The sequence below is a fragment of the Eulemur rufifrons genome, chromosome 7, assembly GCF_041146395.1.
Source record: "Eulemur rufifrons isolate Redbay chromosome 7, OSU_ERuf_1, whole genome shotgun sequence".
NCBI lineage: Eukaryota > Metazoa > Chordata > Mammalia > Primates > Lemuridae > Eulemur > Eulemur rufifrons.
The window spans coordinates 78,223,010-78,244,939 of NC_090989.1; the positions used below are offsets into that span (position 1 = coordinate 78,223,010).

Here is a 21,930-nt window from a genome sequence, read left to right on the forward strand (position 1 = left end):
TTAAAAGAAACCAGAGTGTTCTTGTTTCAAAATTATGAGAGGTCCATTGCTTCCAGAAGTAGGTGTGGATTGTTGGAGCATAAAGAACGAGTTGTGTCGTGTGAAGCACAAAATCGACCCGATCCTGCCTCTCTTAGTGTCACATCGCATCACTCAGGAGCAGCTCTGTGCTTATTGGTCCAGACGAGCATGAACACTGAGGGTGTTTACTGAGGCCCACAGGGGCCAGATTGTTTGGCAGGTTAATGACTGGCCCCTCTTGCCCTTCTCTTCTATGTTTAAAACCTACTCTAAAGGTTAATTTTTCCACTAAAAATTTTCGTAGATAAAAATACTTCTGTAGTTGATAAAACAAATTGACACAAAATGGCTGTGTCCCTTTCAAAGAGCAGCTGAAGGAGAGAATGGAGAATTTAAAAATCATATTAAGGTGATCCACAAATAACAACCACTTCTACCACTTAAAAAATGCAAGAAATACTATTTTGGACTGGCTCGGGGTCCATCCAACTTTCTATTTTGCCTTTGATGGTGGCACAGTGGTGTATTTTGTGGGAAAGCTGCCCTTCATGGTGCAATATCAAAAGGTTAGGGAGGGACTATGAATATTTTTCTATTATGGATCTGTCATTCTTGCAATGTCTAAGATATGTCTTTGAACCTGTACTTGTTTCGGCCTGGGTCACCTATAGAGGTAAGACATTCAGTACAATTATAAGCCAGTTTTTAACGACAGGCTTCCTTTTAATTTCAAAGGCTTCAGGGGAATTTCCTCATTCTGAGGGTCTAAGATTTGAAAGGTCCTTTGCCCTTCCATACTATTTGTGAATTTTCAGTTATAAATCTTTTAATGTATCCATCCAAAACTATTTATTGGGGGCCCTCTATGCACCCAGTACAATGGGAATACACAGTGTCTGCCTCACCACTTGAGGTAGCAAGCGATAGGCACAAGTCCTTAAGTATGTAGGAGAGTGTGAACTAAGGAAAGGCTTTAAGTAGCATTTGAGCTAAAACTTCCAGGAAAGGCAGGATTCCTCGTGCATAAAGGGGGGGTGAGCAATTCAAGGCAAAGAGAACAGGATGAGGGAAGGCACAGAGGCAGGTAGGAGAAGATATTATTAATACATGTCAATAAACAAAATTATCATCCAGGGAGGTTGCAGATTTGGAAGCAAAGGGAAGAATAGCTGGACAAGAGGTGGGAGGGCTTCTTATATCCTACAAAGGAGCTTCATTTTTCCAGTAGGCAGTGAGAAGCATCAAAGGTTTTTTTGTGTTTGTGTTTTCTTTTTTTTTTGAGACAGGATCTCACTCCATTGCCTGGGCTAAAGTGCAGTGCCATCATCATTGCTCACTGTGACCTCAAACTTCTGGGCTCAAAGATCCTCCTGCCTCAGTGTCCTGAGTAGGTAGGACTACAGGTGCACACCACCATGCCTAGCTAATTTTTAAATATCTTTTTATAGAGATGGGGTCTCGCCATATTGCTCAGGCTGCTCTTGAACTCCTGGCCTTAAGTGATCTTCTTGCCTTGGCCTCCCAAAGTGCAAGGGATTATAGGCATGAGCCACTGCACCTGGCTTCATCAAAGGTTTTTAAGCCCAGGTGTGAAACGATCAGATTTATGCTTTAGAGAGATCTCTTGTCAGCATCATGAAGAAAGGATTGGAGCAAAGAAAGTCTGTGGACATGGAGACATTTGGAGGAGCTGGGACTAATATTTATTGAGCATCTGCAACATGCTAGATACTGGGCTTGGTCTTCACATATATTATTGCATTTAGTGTTCACAGGAAGTAGGCAGGTAGGAATTATAATGCTGATTTAAGAGATGAGGCTAAAATAACTTGGCAAATATCACCCATCAGTGGTAGTGGAGCTGAGCTTTGTTTCCATTCTGTCTGATTCCAAAGCTGCTATTCTTTCCTTTACACTAGAGGGGATGTTGAGGGTCTGAATTATGCCAGCAGCAATGCTGAAGAGGCATCCTCCCTCCCCACATAAGACTCTTAATTTAGTTGCACCTCATTTGGAAACTTCTCCATCCACTTCATCATTCTAATTGCTTTAATATGACAAATTGACCAATTACTAGCAGGTTATTTATAACCATAGTGGAATTAGTTGCTTGGTTCAATCAAGCAACCAAAAAGTAACTGAATTGTAATGACTCGATTTATCAAAATATTCAGAATAGTTGGTGTGCATAGACATAATGCATATTAGCATTAGACAAATATGTGCAATACAATTGGAAGAGGATATCTGACTATTCACAAATGACATCTGAACCAAAAGGATTCTAACCCCAGCTCTTTAACCAAGTAGACAAGTCATACCATCGAGTATTAAAAGACGTGTTGCAGAACATTCTGGGTTTTTTGTTGTTGTTTTTGTTGATAAAGAAATGGAAGCCCAGAAGGTATTAATATATGGGATTTGCCAAGGTTTCCCAGCCAGGAAACGACAGAGCTTAGACTTGAATCATTTGCCTTGTTCTAATGCCAGGTCCTAGAGAACTTTTCCTGCCATGTCTGCTGTACTGTGACATTGAGTGTTACTTAGCCTCTTGAATCCTCAGTTATTTTGTCTATAATGTGAGAGGATTGGTGGATGTATCAGTAAGCTTTTGCTATGTAAGAAACCATCCAAAACTTAGCAGTTTAAAACAACCACCATTTTATGTAGCTTGTGACTCTGTGGTTCATCCTGGTGGCTACTCTGGTCTGGACTGGCTCACCAGATCTACACTGAGCTCTCTCTTGCTTCTGTGATCAGCTGGTGGGTCTAGCATGATCTACTATAGCCTCATTCATAGTCCTAGTGGTTGACAGGCCATCAGCAGGGGGATTGGCTGCTCGTCCACTTGGGCACCTTTGGTCTCCTCCCCTGGGCATTTAGTCCTCCAGCAGACTTGCTCAGGCTTATACACATGGTGATTTCAGGCTTCTAAGCACAGAAAGAAAGGACAAATCCCAATAAGCACGCTCTTTGCAAATCTTTACTATACCTTATTTGCTATTCTCTCATTGGATAAAGCAACTTGTGCTGTAGCAAGCAGCTTCTTTCTGAAAGGCTCCCAGTGATTTCTGTCTTGTGGCTTTCCTGCCCTGAATAATCTCCTGCCTTTACATGGGGTTGGACCTAAAGACTCGCTTCTAATGAATAGAATATGAAAAAAGTGATGGGATATCACCCCACATAATTAGGTCATAAAAGATAGTGGTGCTTTCTCTGACTCTTCTTAAAGACAAGCTTGCTCTGATAAAGCAAGCTGCCACGTGTCCACTGTCCTACGGAGATGTCCATGAAGAGGGCCAACAACCAGTGAGGAACTGAACCCTCAGCCCAACAGTTCCTTAAGGAGCTGAATCTTGCCAACAACCAGTGAGTGAGTGAGCTTGGATACAGATCCTTCCTCAGCTGAACTCTTAGATGAGAATGCAGCCCCGGCCCACAACTTCACAGCAGCCTTGTGAGAGACTTTGAAGCAGAGGACCTAGCTAAGTCACACCTGGGGTCCTGATCCACAGAAACTGTGTGTTGTTTTAATTTGGGGATGATTTGGTACAGAGCAATAGATAACTAATACACATAGCTAAGCTCAGAGTCAGTGTGGGAGGAGACTATCTAAGAGTGTGGTTACAAGAGGAGTAATTATTTATACATATTTGCAAAGAATTTGTCAAAGATGAACTTATTCCAGCATTTTGGAATATGAAATGGAATTATTTTTACTACCATAACAATTATTTACTGTCTGTGCTAAGTACTGAAAACAAGGTGGTGAATAAGACAGAGGCCATGTTCCTGCCCTCAAGGAGCATTTGTGGTAGGGGAGGAGGACGGAGAAAGACATTAATTCAATAATTCCTTCCTTAATTATTTGTTAAAAATTGGGGTAACTGATATGAAGGGAGAATGTATATAACTTAGTTTGGACTGGTCAGAGAAAGCTTCTTTGAGGAAGTGGCACTTAAGCGGAAAAGGTAGAGGGTAGGCAGGGGACAAAGAGGGGAAAAGGAGAAAATTCCAGGCGGAGGGAGTAGCATTCTTAAAGGCGAGTTGGAGAGGGGGTGAGCAGCTATGGGGGAAGTTCATATTTATTATCAAATTATATACTATTACATGATAGTGGTATTATGGGTTATAGTTTTTTAAAAGTTCCTTTAGAGATACATACCAAAACGCTTATGGATGAAACTATTTGATGTCTGAGATTTGCTTCAAAATAATCCAGTGGCAGGGTAGGGGTCTGGAGTGGATAGAGCTATAGATGAAACGAGATTTTCTAAATGAGTTAATAATTATTGAAACCAGGTGATGGGTACATGGGGGTTCATTATATTAGTCTCTCCACTTTTGTAGGTGTTAGAAATTTTCATTAAAAAACTATTAAAAATTATATCCCAACAGCACATCCTGAAAGCTGCGTATATATGTTTGAGAGGTCCCAGCGCTTACCTCCTCCTGCTTCATCCAAGACAGGAGAAGTTAATAATATCTTTAGGGCAAGGGGATAAAATGAGTTCTATGGTATTGAAAAATGTAAAGGATTCTTAGCTTCAAATCATGTGACTAACATAAAATGCGGTGTTTTGGTAATTTACCTTGCCTCCTGGCTAAAGTGCTATATTGCATTCTTTCTTGTGCTCATTTTTCACTGGCTGAGATGGTATGTTTCATACATAGTGGAATCTTACAACATGGTTCACTCAGAGTAAAAGCCAGTGGAAGATCCTGTTCAAGTATTAGTTACTGAAATAATGAAAGGATTCTGTTATAAGGCCTTCTGTGATACAGACAGTATTAGAGTGAGTTTATAGGTTGGGGGAGGAGAAAAATAGGGTAGAACAGTTGGAAATTCCCCTTTGAAAAATTCTTGGTTGGCTTGCTGTAGTAGTAATGGAGTATGGATTTCTTTGATTAAGTTTTCTCTACCTTTTACTCATGCTATTCTGAGATGGGTCAGATTGTGAAATTCACAGCAGGGGTGCATAGATTTTATGTCAGGGCTGTATTTCTTTAGGATTTTTTGGGGGGGGAATTGGGGAGGAAGTTAATGAGATGATGCTTTATGTTTACAGCTGTTTCAATGTTAGGTTAATGGGAGAACCATGTTTTGTGATTTTGATTGAGACCTTTCTTGAAAATACCTTTGCTGCCAAATTGAGTCTCTCCTCAACCCCTACTAAATGAAGATTTCACTGGAGTCAGATATATGCAAATTACATTTCCTTTCTCAAGCCAAGGTTAAATAAAAGGGAAAATTATGAAAGATTGCTTACGGCAGCAAGGATTTTCAGTGCTTGAGGATGAATTTGGTTATTTCAAAACCATGATGAGTCCCTTGTCAGTGCAAAGCAGGAAAGGAATAAAGTAAAGGAGAAAGTGGACCTGGGCATAAAAACGTCCCCACACAGTATTTCTGCTGAAAGGCTTGTTGTTCCCTGAACCTTGGTAATTACAGGCATTTTCCTGTGCTCTGAAAAACGTTTGGCAAATAAGGAGAGAGCGTCCCCTCCTTTTCTCTGTTGAAGGCTGTGTTCTGGCCTTGTTGCAGGGAAACACTAATTCCCAGCAGTGCTCCCTGGGAGTAAATGGTTTGTTTTCTCTTCACTGAATTCAGCCTGGGGTCGGTTCTTAGTAGCAGAGCCTGGCATGGAAAATCTATTTGGAGCAACTTGTCCCCAGGAGGGAAGAATGCCAGCCAACTGTGTGGGGAAGCCACAGCCACCATCAGGGTCAGTCACACCGCTGGCCAGAGCGGGCATTAACACGCAAAGGCAGAGTCCTCAGCAAACACGAGTCGTTTGTGTGTACACACACCCACATGTACCACACACACCCGATTCTGCCCAGATACACCATGCACACACTCAACATGCCAGTTACATGCACCACACATACACCATAGACACACTCTATATGACTATTCATACCCACCCCCACATCACGTACACATATGCCACACACCATCCACACTGCATATACCTCCAAGTCACACACCCCTTATCTGTCGCATGCATCACTCAACCACACCCCCATATCATGTTTGCACCTAACACAGCTCACTACACACACGTACCCAACACACATATCCCAAATAATTATAAACACTCACACAACACACACATCACATACACACCAAACCACCCCCCCCCCCCCCCCCGCACCCAGCTGGGCTGCTTTGCCGCGCAACTGGAGGCGGAGGAAGGGAGTGGGGGAGGGGGCGAACTGCAGCCCGCGCCAAGGTTGGGACGGGCGGCGGGTGTTGCGGCCGGCGGCGCGGGGCTGAAGCGCTGGCCCCTGGCTTGGTCCCGGGCTGGAGGCAGCCCTGGGGATTGCGCGCGCGTGTGTGGGCGTGTGCGCGCCTACCAGGGCTCTCTGTGCCCAGACGCTCTGGGAGGTGTGTACGAGGGAAACGTGAGAGGCGTTGGGGAGACGCTGTGAGGAAACGCGGCCCAGAGATGCGCCTGGGCCAGCCCACTGAGAGGTTCGGGTGGGCGTGTACCCAGTGTGCACAGCTGTCCCTGGAGCGTGTGGCAGCTCTCGAGACGACCTCGCTCGGAGGGAAGCGTGTGTGGGAAGTGTATGTGTAAGCTGGTGTCCTGCGGACAGCAAGCGGCCGAGACGTGTGTATGTTCACAACAGCCCTCCGTCGGGTCTGTCTCTGAGGAATGAGTGAGCGTGTGGGAGGAACTCGCTGTGACTGGAAGGGACGCCGACGACCGCGCTCCCAGGCGTGGGGTGTGTGAGGCTGCCGGGCTAGCGAGGGACGTCGGCCGGGGCCCGCTGGCGCGCGCGTGTGCGCGTGCGTGTGCGCGTGGGGCGCGGCGCGCGCCGCGGCGGACGGAGGGAGGCGGCGGCAGGCCCAGCCCCGGTCGCAGCGCCCGGGGCGGCTCCTCCTAGAGCCTGGGACCGCCGCGCTCCCGCCGCCGCCGCCGCTCGCTGGCGTGACTCCCGGTTCGCGCCGCGCCCTCCCGCGTCTGCAGCCGGCTCGGCTTCCTGCCCGCCCAGACGCCGCTCCTCCCGGGCTCCTGGTCTCGGTTCCGCGCTGAGGGAGAGGAAATGAGTTCGGCGGCGGCGCCGGCGTCCGAGCGGGGTTGGAAGAGCGAGAAACTAGACGAGGCTCAGGCCCTGGCGCGGAGTTGCGCTGCCCGCAGACCCGATTTCCAGCCGTGCGACGGGCTCTCCATCTGTGCCACGCACAGCCATGGCAAGTGCTTCAAGCTGCACTGGTGCTGTCACCTGGGATGGTGTCACTGTAAGTAGAGCTGCGTCTCCCCGCCTTCCGCCGCGGTCCTGGGGCGCCCGCGGGGCCGTCCGGGGTCGCGGCCCGGACTCTGCGGCCGTGGGGCTCCGGGCTCGGCGGGGCTACTGTGCCGCAGGCTGGGGCCGCCCTGGGCTCCGTCCTGGCCCGCCAGAGCTGCCCTGGCGCCGGACGACTGGAGTTGGCGCTGCCTTGGCAACGAGATGAAATCCCGTGGGGAGCCTAGCTTTAGCCACTTCTACAAAAGGGGAGCTCCCCGTCCCAGGAAAGCTGGAATCTTTTTTTTCTTTTTTGAACAAAACGTCCAGGCATGTGTTGAGAAATGGTAGAGAGCCCACAGAGTTGATGACAACCGGCGGGGGAAGCCTTTTTTCAGGGCTTGTGGTTAAAGATGCTCCTCTTTTCCTTTCTCACTTTTGTCTTTCTGGGCTGCTATTTGAAAGAAAGAGCCTTTGGAAATCGAATTGTGCCCCATTTGTTGTATACAAATTGAGAAAGCTCTGAAGTGTGAAAGATTGCTTCCAAGAAGTTAATATTAACAGTTTGAAAGGGCGAACTCTTTTAATACCCAGGTGCAGCATTTAGAGCCAATATATGAAATTGTTTTGAAATTACAAAATAAAATGAATGAAAGTAGGCTTAATAATCTTAAACCAATTTGTAAAAGCCAGAACTAAATGGTCTAGGCCCCTTCTCTATGTTATTCTGCCTGTGATTTTTAAATAGATTAAACTTAAGTAGCCATTTAATTAGAATTCCACAATTTGATTAGTTTGTGGTATTTGGCCTACGGTATACGGTGAATCATTCCTTTTAAGAAATATATTCTAAAGTTATTTTCCTCACAACTTTATAGTGAGGGTTTTGGAGTGCTTATTTAGGACACAAATTTTCGAAGTGATCTTAAGTTAAAATTATTTTTTCTTTGTGTTTAGGAAAAAATGGCTCAAAACCAGGGATGCAGTACATAGCAAATCCTTATTTACATTAGTTGAACATAAATGAATATTTTTAATTGAATTTATGAATTAAAGGATAGAGAATCCTTGCATTTTCTTTACAAATTCAAGGCACGTGGAACAGTATTGATTTTTTTGTGTTCCATCTGCTGATGATTCCATTTCTTCCTATTTCTCATTATTCCTATTGTGCTCAGATCTGTTCCCAATTATAAAGCATTGCTTCAGTGTGGGACAGGGTACAGAGTTGGAAGTATGTAGCAACTGTAGGGAACCTGGGATGCTGAAGTGCACAAGTAGGATGAATCCGATGAGAGTCCATTTCCTGGGGATGTCTAGAATCAACATTAAAGATGGTCCAGGTTAGTGCCTGCCTTATTCTTACAGTATCCCCTCTAAGTACACCATTACTGATGGGAACCTTGCAGTCGTTTCAGACAGCTTCTTTCTGCATTAGCCTTGACTCTTAAAATACTCTTCCTTATATGGAGCTGATAGCAGTTACTTTCTGACTTCTTCCACTGGTCCTATTTCTGCCTTATGAAATCATATAGAACAATCTAATTCTTTTTTAGATCATGGCTGTTTCAACTCTTCATATATACATATCTGAATATACATATGAATTTCTTGCAGATATGGGCTATCTTCTCTTTGTATCCCTGTCCATTCTCACAGTGTCTTTTGAAATAGGTTTAATATTAATGTTCATTGAATGACTTAATGAAAATAGCCATCATTTTCCTCTTAAGGCAATGTTTTGTCTTATTTATAAATCCCCACTTTCTTCTGCCTTTCCTTTTGTGAACCAGTATCCAGGCTCCTAAGCATCCTGGTTTTTCTGTTCTGAATATATGCCAATGTAGTTATGATCCTTTTGAAGACTGTGACCCCTAGAAAGGTACACAATATCCCAGCTGTGGTCTGATCAATGCAAAGTTGAACAAGACTGCTACCTCCCATCTTTGAGACACCACCACTGCTGCAGCTAGCATCACATTAGCTTTTATGATATTTACCTTAGATCGTGCTGAGCTTGCTGTCCACAAAAGCCATTGAGCTGTTTTTTGTTTGTTTGTTTGCTTTAACGTATATGGCAATTAAGCCACAGCTTGCCCATCTCAAAGTTATATGTATATTTTTGGACACAAAGTACCAATTGATCTTTTAGATTTTTTTCTATTAAATTTCATTTTATTAGAATTAGCCCATTCTTATGCCTTATTGTGTTTTTAGATCCTGGCTCTTTCATAATATATATAAGCTGTTTCCCCTAGGTTCATGTCATCCACTATATTAGATGCCAACAGTAGTACAGTACATCTTCATTCCAGTTGTTGATAAAATTGCTGAACAGGGTTCAGCAGGCAGGGTCCTGAACCTTGCTGGTAGAACTACCCTTCAGATTGATAGCAGTTCATTAATGAGCACTTGTTAGTTAAGGTTGTTCAATTACCTAGCCACCTAATTGTAGTATTATTCATCTTATATTTATCTTGTATTTGAGTATAACGAGAACCTGGTCAACTACCTTGTTGAAATCCTATTGACATACTATTTTTATTGTTTCTTTTTGATCTATGACTTATCTATACACATATTCTATTTAAAAAAAGACAGGAAATGATATTAATCTGGTGTAACTCAGGTTGGTTCCACAAATGCTTACCATTTTCTTTTCTAAGTGGTTAGAAGCTGATTTTAAATAAATAACCCAAATTTAGAAAAGGTTTGACGTCAAGTATACTGGACTGTTGTTGGCAGTTATTTCTGTTTCTTAAAAAATCCGAACTATGTTTATTTGCTCTTTTCCAGTCTTTGGCAACCTTCTGGTTCTCCACACTTCCTCCACTGGCAGCAGTTCAGTGATCCCATTCACGAAGATTTTGACTTCATTTAAAGCAGCAAGGTGCTCTGTTACAGTCTCCCCAGCTATACTGGGCATCAATTCTTTCTACCTTTTAAGCCCAAATATAATTTTTCTTCAAAAGAAGCAGAGTTAACATATTTGAGAAGTTCTGCTTGCTTTTCTGGCATTCATGACGTTTACAGTATCAATCCTAAGCAGAATTCCTTTAATTCTGTTGAACGTGTATTGTCTACCTTCTCTTTATGAGACATTATTATGGAAACTAGGAATAAAAATATGAATACAGCTTGACCATGCCCTTTAAACAGAGTCTAAGGGCATGATGCATGATGTATTTATTTTTGTACTTCCTTTAAAATCACAAATGATATAGACGAGAAAACTATTGGTTTGTTCACCAAATCTGAGAATGCTAAAATGAGAGGATTACCTTGGAACTTGAAAAGGGTAAATTTAAAACAAAGGAAGTTCGATTTTATATGGTTGATGTTAAACTTACGAAATTTATAGATTTATAGAATAGAAAAAGCTGAAAAATATGTACATATTAGCAAAAGGCATATAAAGCGTGTATATATTTACAGATGCAGTGCTTGATGCATTATTAAAGGAAATAGTATATTTGTGTAGTGACAGATTTTTGAGGATGACATCTGGGAGGAAAACCATAATATGTTCTGTTGGTATCACTGTCAAAGATAGATTATTGGGCTGAATAAACCACAACCTTGAATCTGTAACTTTTATTTTTCCTCAGTAAGGAGTGATACTGGCTTGAATTAGAGTGAAGGTTTTCAAGAGGAGTTTTGAGAGAGAAAAAGACACATGGCTTGGCCAGAGAAGAGGGATGGGAAAGAATAAATCCTATACAGGTATTGTAAAGTAGATTTTTGTGGCTAGAGTACATAGAATATCTAGGAGGAATAAAAAATTAGATTTGTGGGGAAAGAGATAAGTGGGTGTATTTGAAAGATATATTTGAGGTGAATTATCTGTAGGCTTGATTAGATATGGAGGTGGAGGAAGAGGAAGGTGATTAAGGATAACTTCTAGAATTCTGTCTTATGCACCTTGGATAGATGATGGTGCCATTCATTAGTGACAAAATACTGGAGAACTAAGATTGAGAGGAAGACTATGAATCCAGTTTTGGATCTATTGCATTTAAGCTGCCTTTGTTATCACATGGTGATGTCAGTAGGCAGTTAGATATAGGGATCTAAAATTCAGAGAAAGGTCTGGGGTAGAGATATTAATAATATGGAAGTTATTTGCTTATTTATAGATGGCAGTTGTAGCCACGATGAAGCATGAATTTTCTAAGGGAGAGACTGTAACATGAGAAATGCAGAAAACCCTTAGACTTTCCCTTTAGGACACCAGAGTCTGGGTACAGGAGGATAAGCTGGCAGAGAAGTCTAAGAAGAGATGGCTAAAGAAAAAAAATCTGGAAAGTATGGTATTTTAGAAGCCAAGGGAAATTAGTGTTTTAAGAATGAGTATAACAATGAAACCAGTTTTCAGCAGATTATTAGATATTGATGAAATACACAAATGGTGATTTTTTTTTTTTTACTACTGAAGAAGATGGTGAAAGGTTTAGTCTTGCGACAGTGACTGTAGGAATATACTTAACTGTCGTATTATTCAAAGCTATTTGAGACAGTGAATTCTTCAAGGTAGAAAGAATAGAGTGCTAGAAGCTGAGAATTAGGACACAGAGATAATAGTTAACATTTATTGAGTGATTACTTTGTGCCAGAATAAGCTTATTATGCTGAGCACTTAATAGCCAATTATGCCATTATGTCCGTTTCACAGTTGAGGGAAAAATCCTAGAGAAGTAACTTTTCCATGGGCACCTAGTAAGTAAGGAGTAGAGCCTGAATTTGGATCTGTTTCATTCTAGACCTGTACTCTTAACCGTCACAGGTACTATAGAGCAATTTAAAATTAATGAGCAGAACCAACAGAGCTTGGTTCTATTAAAGCCAATGATTGGAAAAGTTTTTAAGAAATGAGAGGCATATTGTATCAATTGCAGTAGTGAAATCCAGCAGAATGAGAACTGAAGAAAAGAGGTCACTGAATATAGTGGGGAATAACATTCAAGGGTTAAGAAAGAGAAACTGATTAGAAGGTGACAGGTGAGGTTGAGTGGGTGTATGTGGTATAATGTAGGTGCCATCAGCAGAACTCAGAGTTGGCTTAATAAAATCACATAATAGATGAGCTCAGTTTTCTGTAGAAGACATCTTAAAAGATTGTCTCTTTCAGGTTGAAAGCAGGAAGAGTGGGACTTGATATAGTCTAATAGATGATATTAGCATATCTAAAGAAAGACTGTCACAGCAGAAGGTGGATGGGCAGCATAGAAATATAGAAAAATGGGAGTTAGGCAGAATTTGGAAGTGTTTTTCAGGACTGTTCAGAGGAGGTGGTATGCTGCCTAGAGGGTTAAAAATGTCCAATCCTTGTAGCCAGGCTATCCCAGCAAACATTTGGTCATAATTTGACTTCCTATTTATAGATTTTCTATAGGAAGAGAAGGAGCTGGCTAGAGAATTAAATTGTCAGGACCTTAGGGCAAATATACTTCTTTCATTGGTAAATTAGCATTGTGGTTTTAGTGTTATTCTATTTGTTCTGTTTTCCTGCTTCTATACAACTCTAGGGAAACTCACAAAATCAAGTTCTGACTTCCCCAGGGAAATGCCAGCTGGTTTTCCTAGGCAGTGGTCCCCAACATTTTTGGCACCAGGGACTGGTTTCATGGAAGACAGTTTTTCCACGGACGGCGGGTAGGGTGGGCAACTGGTGGGTGGAGCGGGGCTGGGGGTTAGGGATTGCAGACCTAAAGGCCATTTCAGTCATATCAATAACAGTAGCTACAGAAAAGGTATTTAAGAAGTGTGACAGTGAAAATTTGTGGTAGTTTGTAGTTTGATTGTTTGGAAGAGTCAACTAAAGCTTTTTTCTAAGAATGGGGGTTCTAACCATGTCTAAGGGTTGAAGGAAGATGATACAGATTTTAAGAGGAAAGGTATAAGATAAAGTTCTGAGTGATCTTCCTCAGAGCTCTTTCAGAGATAGAAAAAGCTGATAGGTATCTTTCCATCCAACTGGTGCTTCAGTCATAGACACACATTAGCTTCAGCAGTTGTGCTTATATGCAGGCACAGTTGTCAACTTTTTTGCATGTATTAGCTCATTTAAACTTTACAACAACCTTGAGGAAGGTACTGTTACTATCCTCATTTTTTAGATTAGAAAACTTGCCCAAGGTCACATGTAATACCCCTTGCCGCCTATGGCAAATGTGCATCAGAATCTTACACATCAACTAACTGGCAACTAAGGTTGTCGGTTTCTTGGTTCTGTGCAAGGTACAGTGAAGATGATTTCAGCTGTTTTAAATTCTTTTTGGAATTAAGTAGAAATTAAGTAAATAAGTAAAATGAGAATGGTTTCTGATTTTAAGATGAGGGCAACTATATGCAATGTGAATGTTTTTGGAATGGTTGTAAACTCTATAAAACTGTTTTTAAAAAGGTTTATATATGTTGAATAAAATAAAATTAAAAAATAAAAAGAGGCAAAAAAAGTATTTCTATAATGTGAAGCGTTAGACATATCTTATCCCCAACTGGTGCAAGCCCAAACTGGTGCAAGCCCTTTTTGTTAGATTTGCATACATACCATTATTATTACTGGGTTCCAAGCCCATTGAATTTAGAGATTTGAACCAGATAGCTTTCGAGGGCCATGCTATCATAATTCCCCACATTACAAAATCTTCACTCATCTGAGTTTGTTCTTTCTTATATTATAGTATCTCATTAATTACTGAAAGAATGTGTTCAGGGAAATTGTGTTATTAATTCCAAGTCTGTATAGGAACACATGTTTTTGACAACAAAAGGTTGTCTAGTAGAAGATTTGCTTTCTTGAAAAATAATGTTTTTGTTTTTTCTTTCTTTTTTTTTTTTTTTTTGAGACAGAGTCTCACTCTGTTGCCCAGGCTAGAGTGAGTGCCGTGGCGTCAGTCTAGCTCACAGCAACCTCAAACTCCTGGGCTTAAGCGATCCTTCTGCCTCAGCCTCCCGAGTAGCTGGGACTACAGGCATGCGCCACCATGCCCGGCTAATTTTTTGTATATATATATTTTAGTTGTCCATATAATTTCTTTCTATTTTTAGTAGAGACGGGGTCTCACTCTTGCTCAGGCTGGTCTCGAACTCCTGACCTCGAGCGATCCACCCGCCTCGGCCTCCCAGAGTGCTAGGATTACAGGCGTGAGCCACCGCGCCCGGCCTGTTTTTGTTTTTTCTTTTTTGAGATAAGGTCTTGCTCTGTTGCCTGGGCTAGAGTGCAATGGCATCATCATAACTCACTGCAACCTCAAACTCCTGAGCTCAAGCAATCCTCCTGCCTCAGCCTCCTGAGTAGCTGGGACTACAGGTGCACACCACCATGTCTGGCTAATTTTTTATTTTTTTGTAGAGGTGGGGTCTCAGTATGTTGCTGAGGGTGGTCTTGACCTCCTGGCCTCAGGTGATCCTGCTGCCTCAGCCTCCCAAAGTGCTGGGATTATAGGCTGAGCTTCTGCACCTGGCCAGTTTCCACATTTTTAATACAATGATATGCACCAGCCTCGTAGGATTGTGATTGTCAAAGTCCCAACTGCTTTCCCTTTCCTCAGATGTCCTGATTAATCTGTGTTTACTTTGTGACTATACTAATTGTTCAGTTAAACCCTTAAAAACAAAAATGATTAGATTTAGATTAAACATTTTTGTCAAGTTATTACATAAGTGATGTTGTATCCTTCTTATAGCATCACAAGAGAAGACATATAATGTCAGGTTGTTCCACCATTGCCAAGGCTAAGATGACAACTGCCTAATCATTCCATTATAAAGATACCTTTTTGCCTTTTTTCCTGAATTTTTTTTTATCTTCTTTGTTTTTAATAAGTAATCTGTGGGGTGATAATGTGATGCCGAATGAATAGTCTGTTCCCCAACAAACTTTTTAACCATTGAGTTAAAATTTTAACTTTTTAGTAATTTTAGTATTGGCTGAAGATGCCTGCATACATCAATTATTATATTGGTGGTTGCAAAATTGTGATTTTATAATTCTGTCATTCCTTTTACCATTTGATAGTGTTCTTTTATAAAGAATAAGTTTCTCTTCTCTACTTATACCCCCTTTTTTTAGTGTTACTATAGACAAATTGATTCTTTTTTATTCAACGTGTTATAATCAAGTATCATAAGTATTTTTTTCTTTAAGTTTTAGAGACAAGGTCTTGCTCTGTCACCCAGGCTGGAGTTCAGTGGCATCATCATAGCTCACTGTAACTCTCAAACTCTCCAACACTCAAACTCTCTTGGGCTTAAGCGATCCTCCCACCTCAGCCTCCTGAGTAGCTAGGACTACCGATGTGAGCCACCATGCCTGGCTAATTTTTAAATTTTTTGTAGAAACAATGTGAGCCACAAGCACTCAGCCTCATAATTCTTTCTGATGCTCAAATTGTCTTGAATTTGGCCTCCTTCAAGCTGGCTCCTGTGTCTTTTTGACAAAGCCTGTCATTTTTTGAGCATTTCCGAGTTTTCTAGTGCAACAAGATGTTCTAGGCTTACCTGACAATTTCCCTGTCCCAGATCAGCAATCATCTATTTTTCTAAGGAGCTCAGGTTCTTTTTCATTAGAAACGATATGGAAACCATTGTCTAGGCTGAGTGTCCTTATTTCTGCTGGGATATTATTGCATTTAGGACCTTTCAGTGGACAAATCTAGGAAATTTGTGTGTGTGTGTATGTGTGTGTATCTTTCACGTTTCTGCTTTGCATACTTGTGCCTACATTGACTGTTATTAAAAACCCTGGTTTCCAATATATCATAATATTTACTTTTTTCCTTTGTCATCAACTATACACAAGATTATTTAGGATTTTTTGTATCAATATCACTACCAACTACAAATGGATGACTAAGGTGCAAGATTCTCTGCATATTTTTTTCTCTTTAGACTGTATCCTAGGAAGGCAGTACAGTCAGAGCACTATGTTCAAATATTTCTTAAATTATTTTTTTTTCTGTATGGTTATATCATCAGTTAGGTTTATTTCTGATTTTGGTCAGTTTTGGGTTTTTTTTCATCTTTGTAAAACATTAGTTTTTATTTTGAGATAATTGTAACTTCACATGCAGTTGGGAGAAATAATAGATCTCAGGTACCCTTTATCCTGATTTCTGATGGTAACACCTTGCAAAACTGTAGTACAACAGCATAACTAGGAAATTGACGTTGAGGCAGTCAAGATAAAGAACATTTCCATCACTGCAAGGATACCTCATGTTGGCTTTTCATAGCCACACTAGCTACAAGCCCTCATCAATCCCTGGCTGTCACTAACCTGTTCTCCATTTCTATAATTTTATTTCCCAAATGTTATATAAATGGAATCATGCAGTGTGTAACCTTTTGTGATTGGCTTTTTTCACTCAGTGTAACTCCCTGGAGATCCATCCACGTTGTTGGATGTATCAATAGTTTGTTCCTTTTTATTGCTGAGTAGCATTCCATGGTATACATGTACCACAGTTTGTTTAACTATTCACCCATTGAAGGACATCTAGGTTGTTTCCAGTTTTAGTTATTACAAGTAAATCTGCTATAAACATTTGTGTATAGTTTTCTATGTGAACATAAGTCTTCATTTCTCTAGTGTAAATGCCCAGGAGTACAACTGCTGGGTCATATGGTAGTTACTTGCTTAGATTTTTTAAAGAAGCTGCCAAACTGTTTTCCAGAGGGATTGTACCATTTTACATTCCAACCAACAGTGTATGAACGATCTAGTTTCTTCACCACATCCTCACCAGCATTTGATGTTGTCACTATTTTTATTTTAGCCATTATGATAGCTTTTGTTTTAGTTCAGGCTGCTATAATAAAGTACCATAGCCAGGGGGCTGATAAACAATAGAAATCTATTTCTCATGGTTCTGTAGGCTGTAAGACTGAGATCAGGGTGCCAGCATGGGCAGGTTCTGGTGAGGGTTGTCTTCTGGGTTGCAGATTGCTGACTTCTCATTGTAGCCTCACTTGGCAGAAGGAGGGCTAGAGAGCTCTCTGGGGTCTCCTTTATAAAGGCACTAATCCTATTTATGAGGGTTCCACCCTTATGACCTAATTACCTCCCAAAGGTCCCACTTCGTAACAGCATCACATTTAGGATTAGGATTTCAACATATGAATTTTGGGGAGTCCACAACAGTTGTATACTGATGACTCAGCTTTAATTAGCATTTACCTAATGGCTAATGGTCATGTGCTTATTTGCCATTTGTATATCCTCTGTTAAAATATCTGTTCATGTCTTTTATCTTTTCTGTTTTTTTTTAACTGCTGAGTTTTCAGAGTTCTTATATGTTCTAGGTTCTAGTCCTTTGTCTAGTGGCTTGCAAATATTTTCTCTCTCTGTTTTGCAAATATTTTGTAGCTTGTCTTTTTATCCTCTTAAGAGTCTTCCCCCTCATCTTTATTTATATGCCAAAAACTGCACATAATTAATGTACAGTTGACCCTTGAACAACACGGATTTGAACTTCATGGGTCCACTTGTACTTAGATTTTTTCAACCAAACACAGATTGAAAATACAGTATTCCTGGGATGTGAAACTATCTATACAGAGGACCGACTACGGGACATGAGTATGCTTGGATTTGGGTATATGCGGGGATCCTGGACCCAACCCCTGTGTATAGCAAAGGGATGACTATAATTTGGTGAGTTAACTGAATCTTTTGAGATCACCAATTTTAAATCGTGATGAAGTCAAATTTATCAATTTTTTTAATCAATTGCATTTGGTGCTTTTAAGAACTTTTTGCCAAGCCAGAGATTCCAAAGATTTCTCTTTTTCTTTCTCAAAGTTTTATAGTTCTATGTTTTAAATTTAAATCTGTGATCCCTTATGAATTAATTTTTGTATGAGGTGTATGACTTAGATCAAGGTTCATTTTTTTTTGCCTATGGATGTCCAGTTGCTTCAGCACCATTTGTTGAAAAGTCTGTCTTTCCTCCATTGAAGTGCCTATACACATTTCTTAAAAATCATACTGTGTAGGTCTATTTTTGGGCTTTCTGTTCTGTCCCACTAATCTATGTGTCTCTTCCTCTGCCAGTACCATACAATCTTGATTACTATAGCTATATAAGAAGTCTTTAAATTGGGTAGACTGATTCTTACCACTTTTCTTTTTAAAAATTATTTTAACTATTCAAATTCCTTTGCCTTTTCATATGAATTATAGAATTATCTTGTCTACATCTACAAAAAAAATCACTGTGATTTTGGTAGGAATTTTGGCAAACTAGTATATCAATTTTGGGAGAATTGAAATCTTTATTGGGCTGAGTCTTCATTCCATGAATGTGACATGTGTCTGTCCACTTACTTGTATCTTTGATTTCTTTCATCAGCATTGTGTAGTTTTTAGCACATAAATCCTATACACAGTTTGTTAAGAGTTACACTAAATGTTTGAATTTTTTGAGTGATTTCAAATAGTATTGCATTTTTTAATTTTAGTACCCTGTGTTTATTGTTAGTATAAAAAATACAATTGATTTTCATATGTTTATCTCATTTGATGTTACCTTGCTGAACTCATTTATTGGTTCTAAGATTTTTTTTTCCCCCAAATATAGTAGAGTCCTTGGGATTTTCTACGTAGACAGTCATTTCATGTGCAAATAAGGTTGGTTTTATTTTTTCATTTCCAGTCTCTATGCTTTGCCTCTACCCTGCTTTTCTTGCTTTATTTTACTGTCTAGAACTTCCAGCATCATATTGAATAAGAGCAATAGGAGCGTATATCTGTGCTTTGTTCCCTCCCCCTTAGGAGGAAAGCACCTTTAAGTATAATGCTAGCAAGGTTCTTTGTAGGTGCTCTTTATCAAGTTGAGGAAGTTCCCCTCTATTCCTGTTTTCTTAGAGGTTTTTTTTTTAAATCATTATTTTTTTAAAATCATCATGCTTTTTCTCTATCAGTTGATATGATCATGTAATTTTTCCTCATTAGGCTATTAATATAGAAGATTATATTGATTTATTTTCAAATATTGAAACAGCCTTGCATCTGTGGAATAAACCACACTTAGTTATGGTATACAATTCTTTTTATTTATTGCTGAATTCTATTTGCTAATAGTTTGTTAAGGATTTTTTGTTGGGTGCAGTGGTTCATACCTGTAATCCTAGCACTTTGGAGGGCTGAGGCGGGAGGATTGCTTGAGACCAGGAGTTCGAGACCAGCCTGAGCAAGAGCAAGACCCTGTCTCTACAAAAAATAGAAAAATTAGCTGGGCGTGGTGGCATGTACTTGTAGTCCCAGCTACTTGGGAGGCTGAGGCAGGAGGGATCTCTTGAGCCCGGGATTTTTAGGCTACAGTGAGCTATTATGATGCCACTGCATTCTAGCCCAGGCAACAGAGCAAGACCCTGTCTCAAAAAAAAAAAAAAAAAGTGTTTCCTATCTATGTATGTTCGTGAGGGATATTGGGCTGTAATTTTCTTTTTTGTACTGTCTTTGTCTGGTTTTGGTATCTGGGTAATACTAGCATCATACAATGAATTGGAAAGTTTTCTGTCATTTTAGGTTGCTCCTTTCCTGGTCCTTCAGCTAGAGAGAGCAGGCATTTGTTAGGATTTCTTTTGTCTGCCTCCATTGGCATTTCCTAGTTGACAACTTCTTTAACTCCGAGTCTGAGATATGTAAGGGGGAAAAAAGACACCAAAAACTCAGGGAACTCACTATCATGGGATTGCTTAGGCCCCAAGGTCCCTCATTCAGGCTTCTTCTTTCCACCTTCCAGAGTTCTTTTTCTGTTTGTTTTATATATAACATCCAGGGTTTTTAGTTGTGCTCAACGGAAAGGGATAGGAAAAGTTTGTTTACTGTATCTTACTGGGAATACTAGTCTCCATTTTTTAGATTTAATTTAATTTTATTTTTTTGGTGGAGATGGTATCTTGCTATGTTGCCCAGGCTAGAGTGATGTGATTATAGCTCAGTATAGCCTTGAACTCCTGGGCCCAAGCGATTCTCTTGCCTTAGCCTCTGGAATAGCTGGGACTATAGACACATGCCACCATGCCTAGCTAATTAAAAAAATTTTTTTTTTTGTAGAGACAGTGTCTTGCTATATTGCCCAGGCTAGTCTTGAACTCCTGCCCTCAAATGATCCTCATGCCTTGGCCTCTCAAAGTGCTAGAATTACAGGTGTGAGCCACTGTCTCTGGCCTGATTTTAATTTTTGACTATGTAAAAATTTTCATGGTTCAAAAGTCAAACTATTTGGTAAGTGATGCTGTTGCCAAAAAAAGTGAAACTATATAAAAATACTAAAAAAAAAAAAAACCCCACCTCAATTGTATTTCTATATCTTCTACTCCATTTTCATCCACCTCCTATATGCATTTTTATTAATTTTCTGCTTTATTCTTTTTGTGTATACACAAGGTAAATGTATTATATTAATGTGTGTACATATACAATTCATATTTCCCCTTCTTTCTTAAACAAAACCTAGTCATACTGTTACTTTTTCCATTGTGATTTTTTTGTTTGAAAGTATATCCTAAAAACCATTTCATATCTGTCCATGGATATCCCTCTTTTCTTTTTATGTCTGCATAGTACTCTATTGCTTGTATGTGTAATAGATTTTTAACCAATTTCTTATTACTAGGCATTTTGTTTTTCATATTTTACTATTAATATTACAGATAATGTTGCAGTCAGTAACTTGTACATCTATTGTTTTATATTTTTGAAGGTGTACTTTAAAGTCCTAGAAATGGGGTTGCTGGATCAAAGAATAAATGCATGCATAATTTTGATAGATACTGCCAAATTCTATATCATATAGTTTGTACCATTTGCCCTCCAAACAGCAACATAGAAGAATGCCTCCCAGTTTGTTCTACCAGACTTCAAGCTGTACTACAAGGCTATAGTAACTAAAACAGCATGATACTGGCACAAGAATAGAGACATAGACCTTTGGAACAGGACTGAGAATCCAGAGATGAAACCATCCACATATTGTTATCTAATCTTTGACAAAGCAGACAAAAATATACATTGGGGAAAAGAATCGCTTTTCAATAAATGGTTCTGGGAAAACTGGATAGCTACATGCAGAAGATTGAAACTAGATCCCTACCTCTCACCTCTTACAAAAATCAATTCAAGATGGATAACAGACTTAAACTTAAGGCATGAAACGTTAAGAATATTAGAAGAAAATGTAGAAAAGAGTCTTTCAGACATTGGCCTAGGCAAAGAATTTATGAAGAAGACCCCCAAAGCAATCACAGCAGCTACAAAAATAAATAAATGGGGCTTGATCAAATTAAAAAGCTTTTGTACAGCCAAGGAAAGTATCATTAGAGTGAATAGACAACCTGCGGAATGGGAGAAAATACTTGCTTTCTACACTTCCGATATAGGGCTGATAACAAGAATCTATCTAGAACTCAAAAAAATCAACAAATAAAAATCAAACTACCCCATCAATAAATGGGCAAAGGACATAAACAGAAACTTTTCAAAAGAAGACAGAATAATGGCCAGCAAACATATTAAAAAATGCTCAACATCTCTAATCATTAGGGAAATGAAAATCAAAACCACAATGAGATATCACCTAACTCCAGTAAGATTGGCTTTTATCAAAAAATCCCAAAGCAACAAATGCTGGTGAGGATGTGGAGAGACAGGTACACTCTTACACTGCT

General features: G+C 40.0%; 1 protein-coding gene across 1 annotated transcript in view; it reads left to right on the top strand.

Moving 5' to 3' along the window:
- The first annotated feature begins 7,074 nt into the window (after positions 1-7,074).
- The window catches only part of C7H3orf70 (chromosome 7 C3orf70 homolog), an 84,925-nt gene continuing 70,069 nt past the window's right edge, over positions 7,075-21,930 (top strand). Inside the window, exon 1 of the mRNA XM_069472820.1 lies at positions 7,075-7,270. Within this exon, the coding sequence (XP_069328921.1) occupies positions 7,075-7,270 (196 nt within the window). The remainder of the gene's footprint in view (positions 7,271-21,930) is intronic.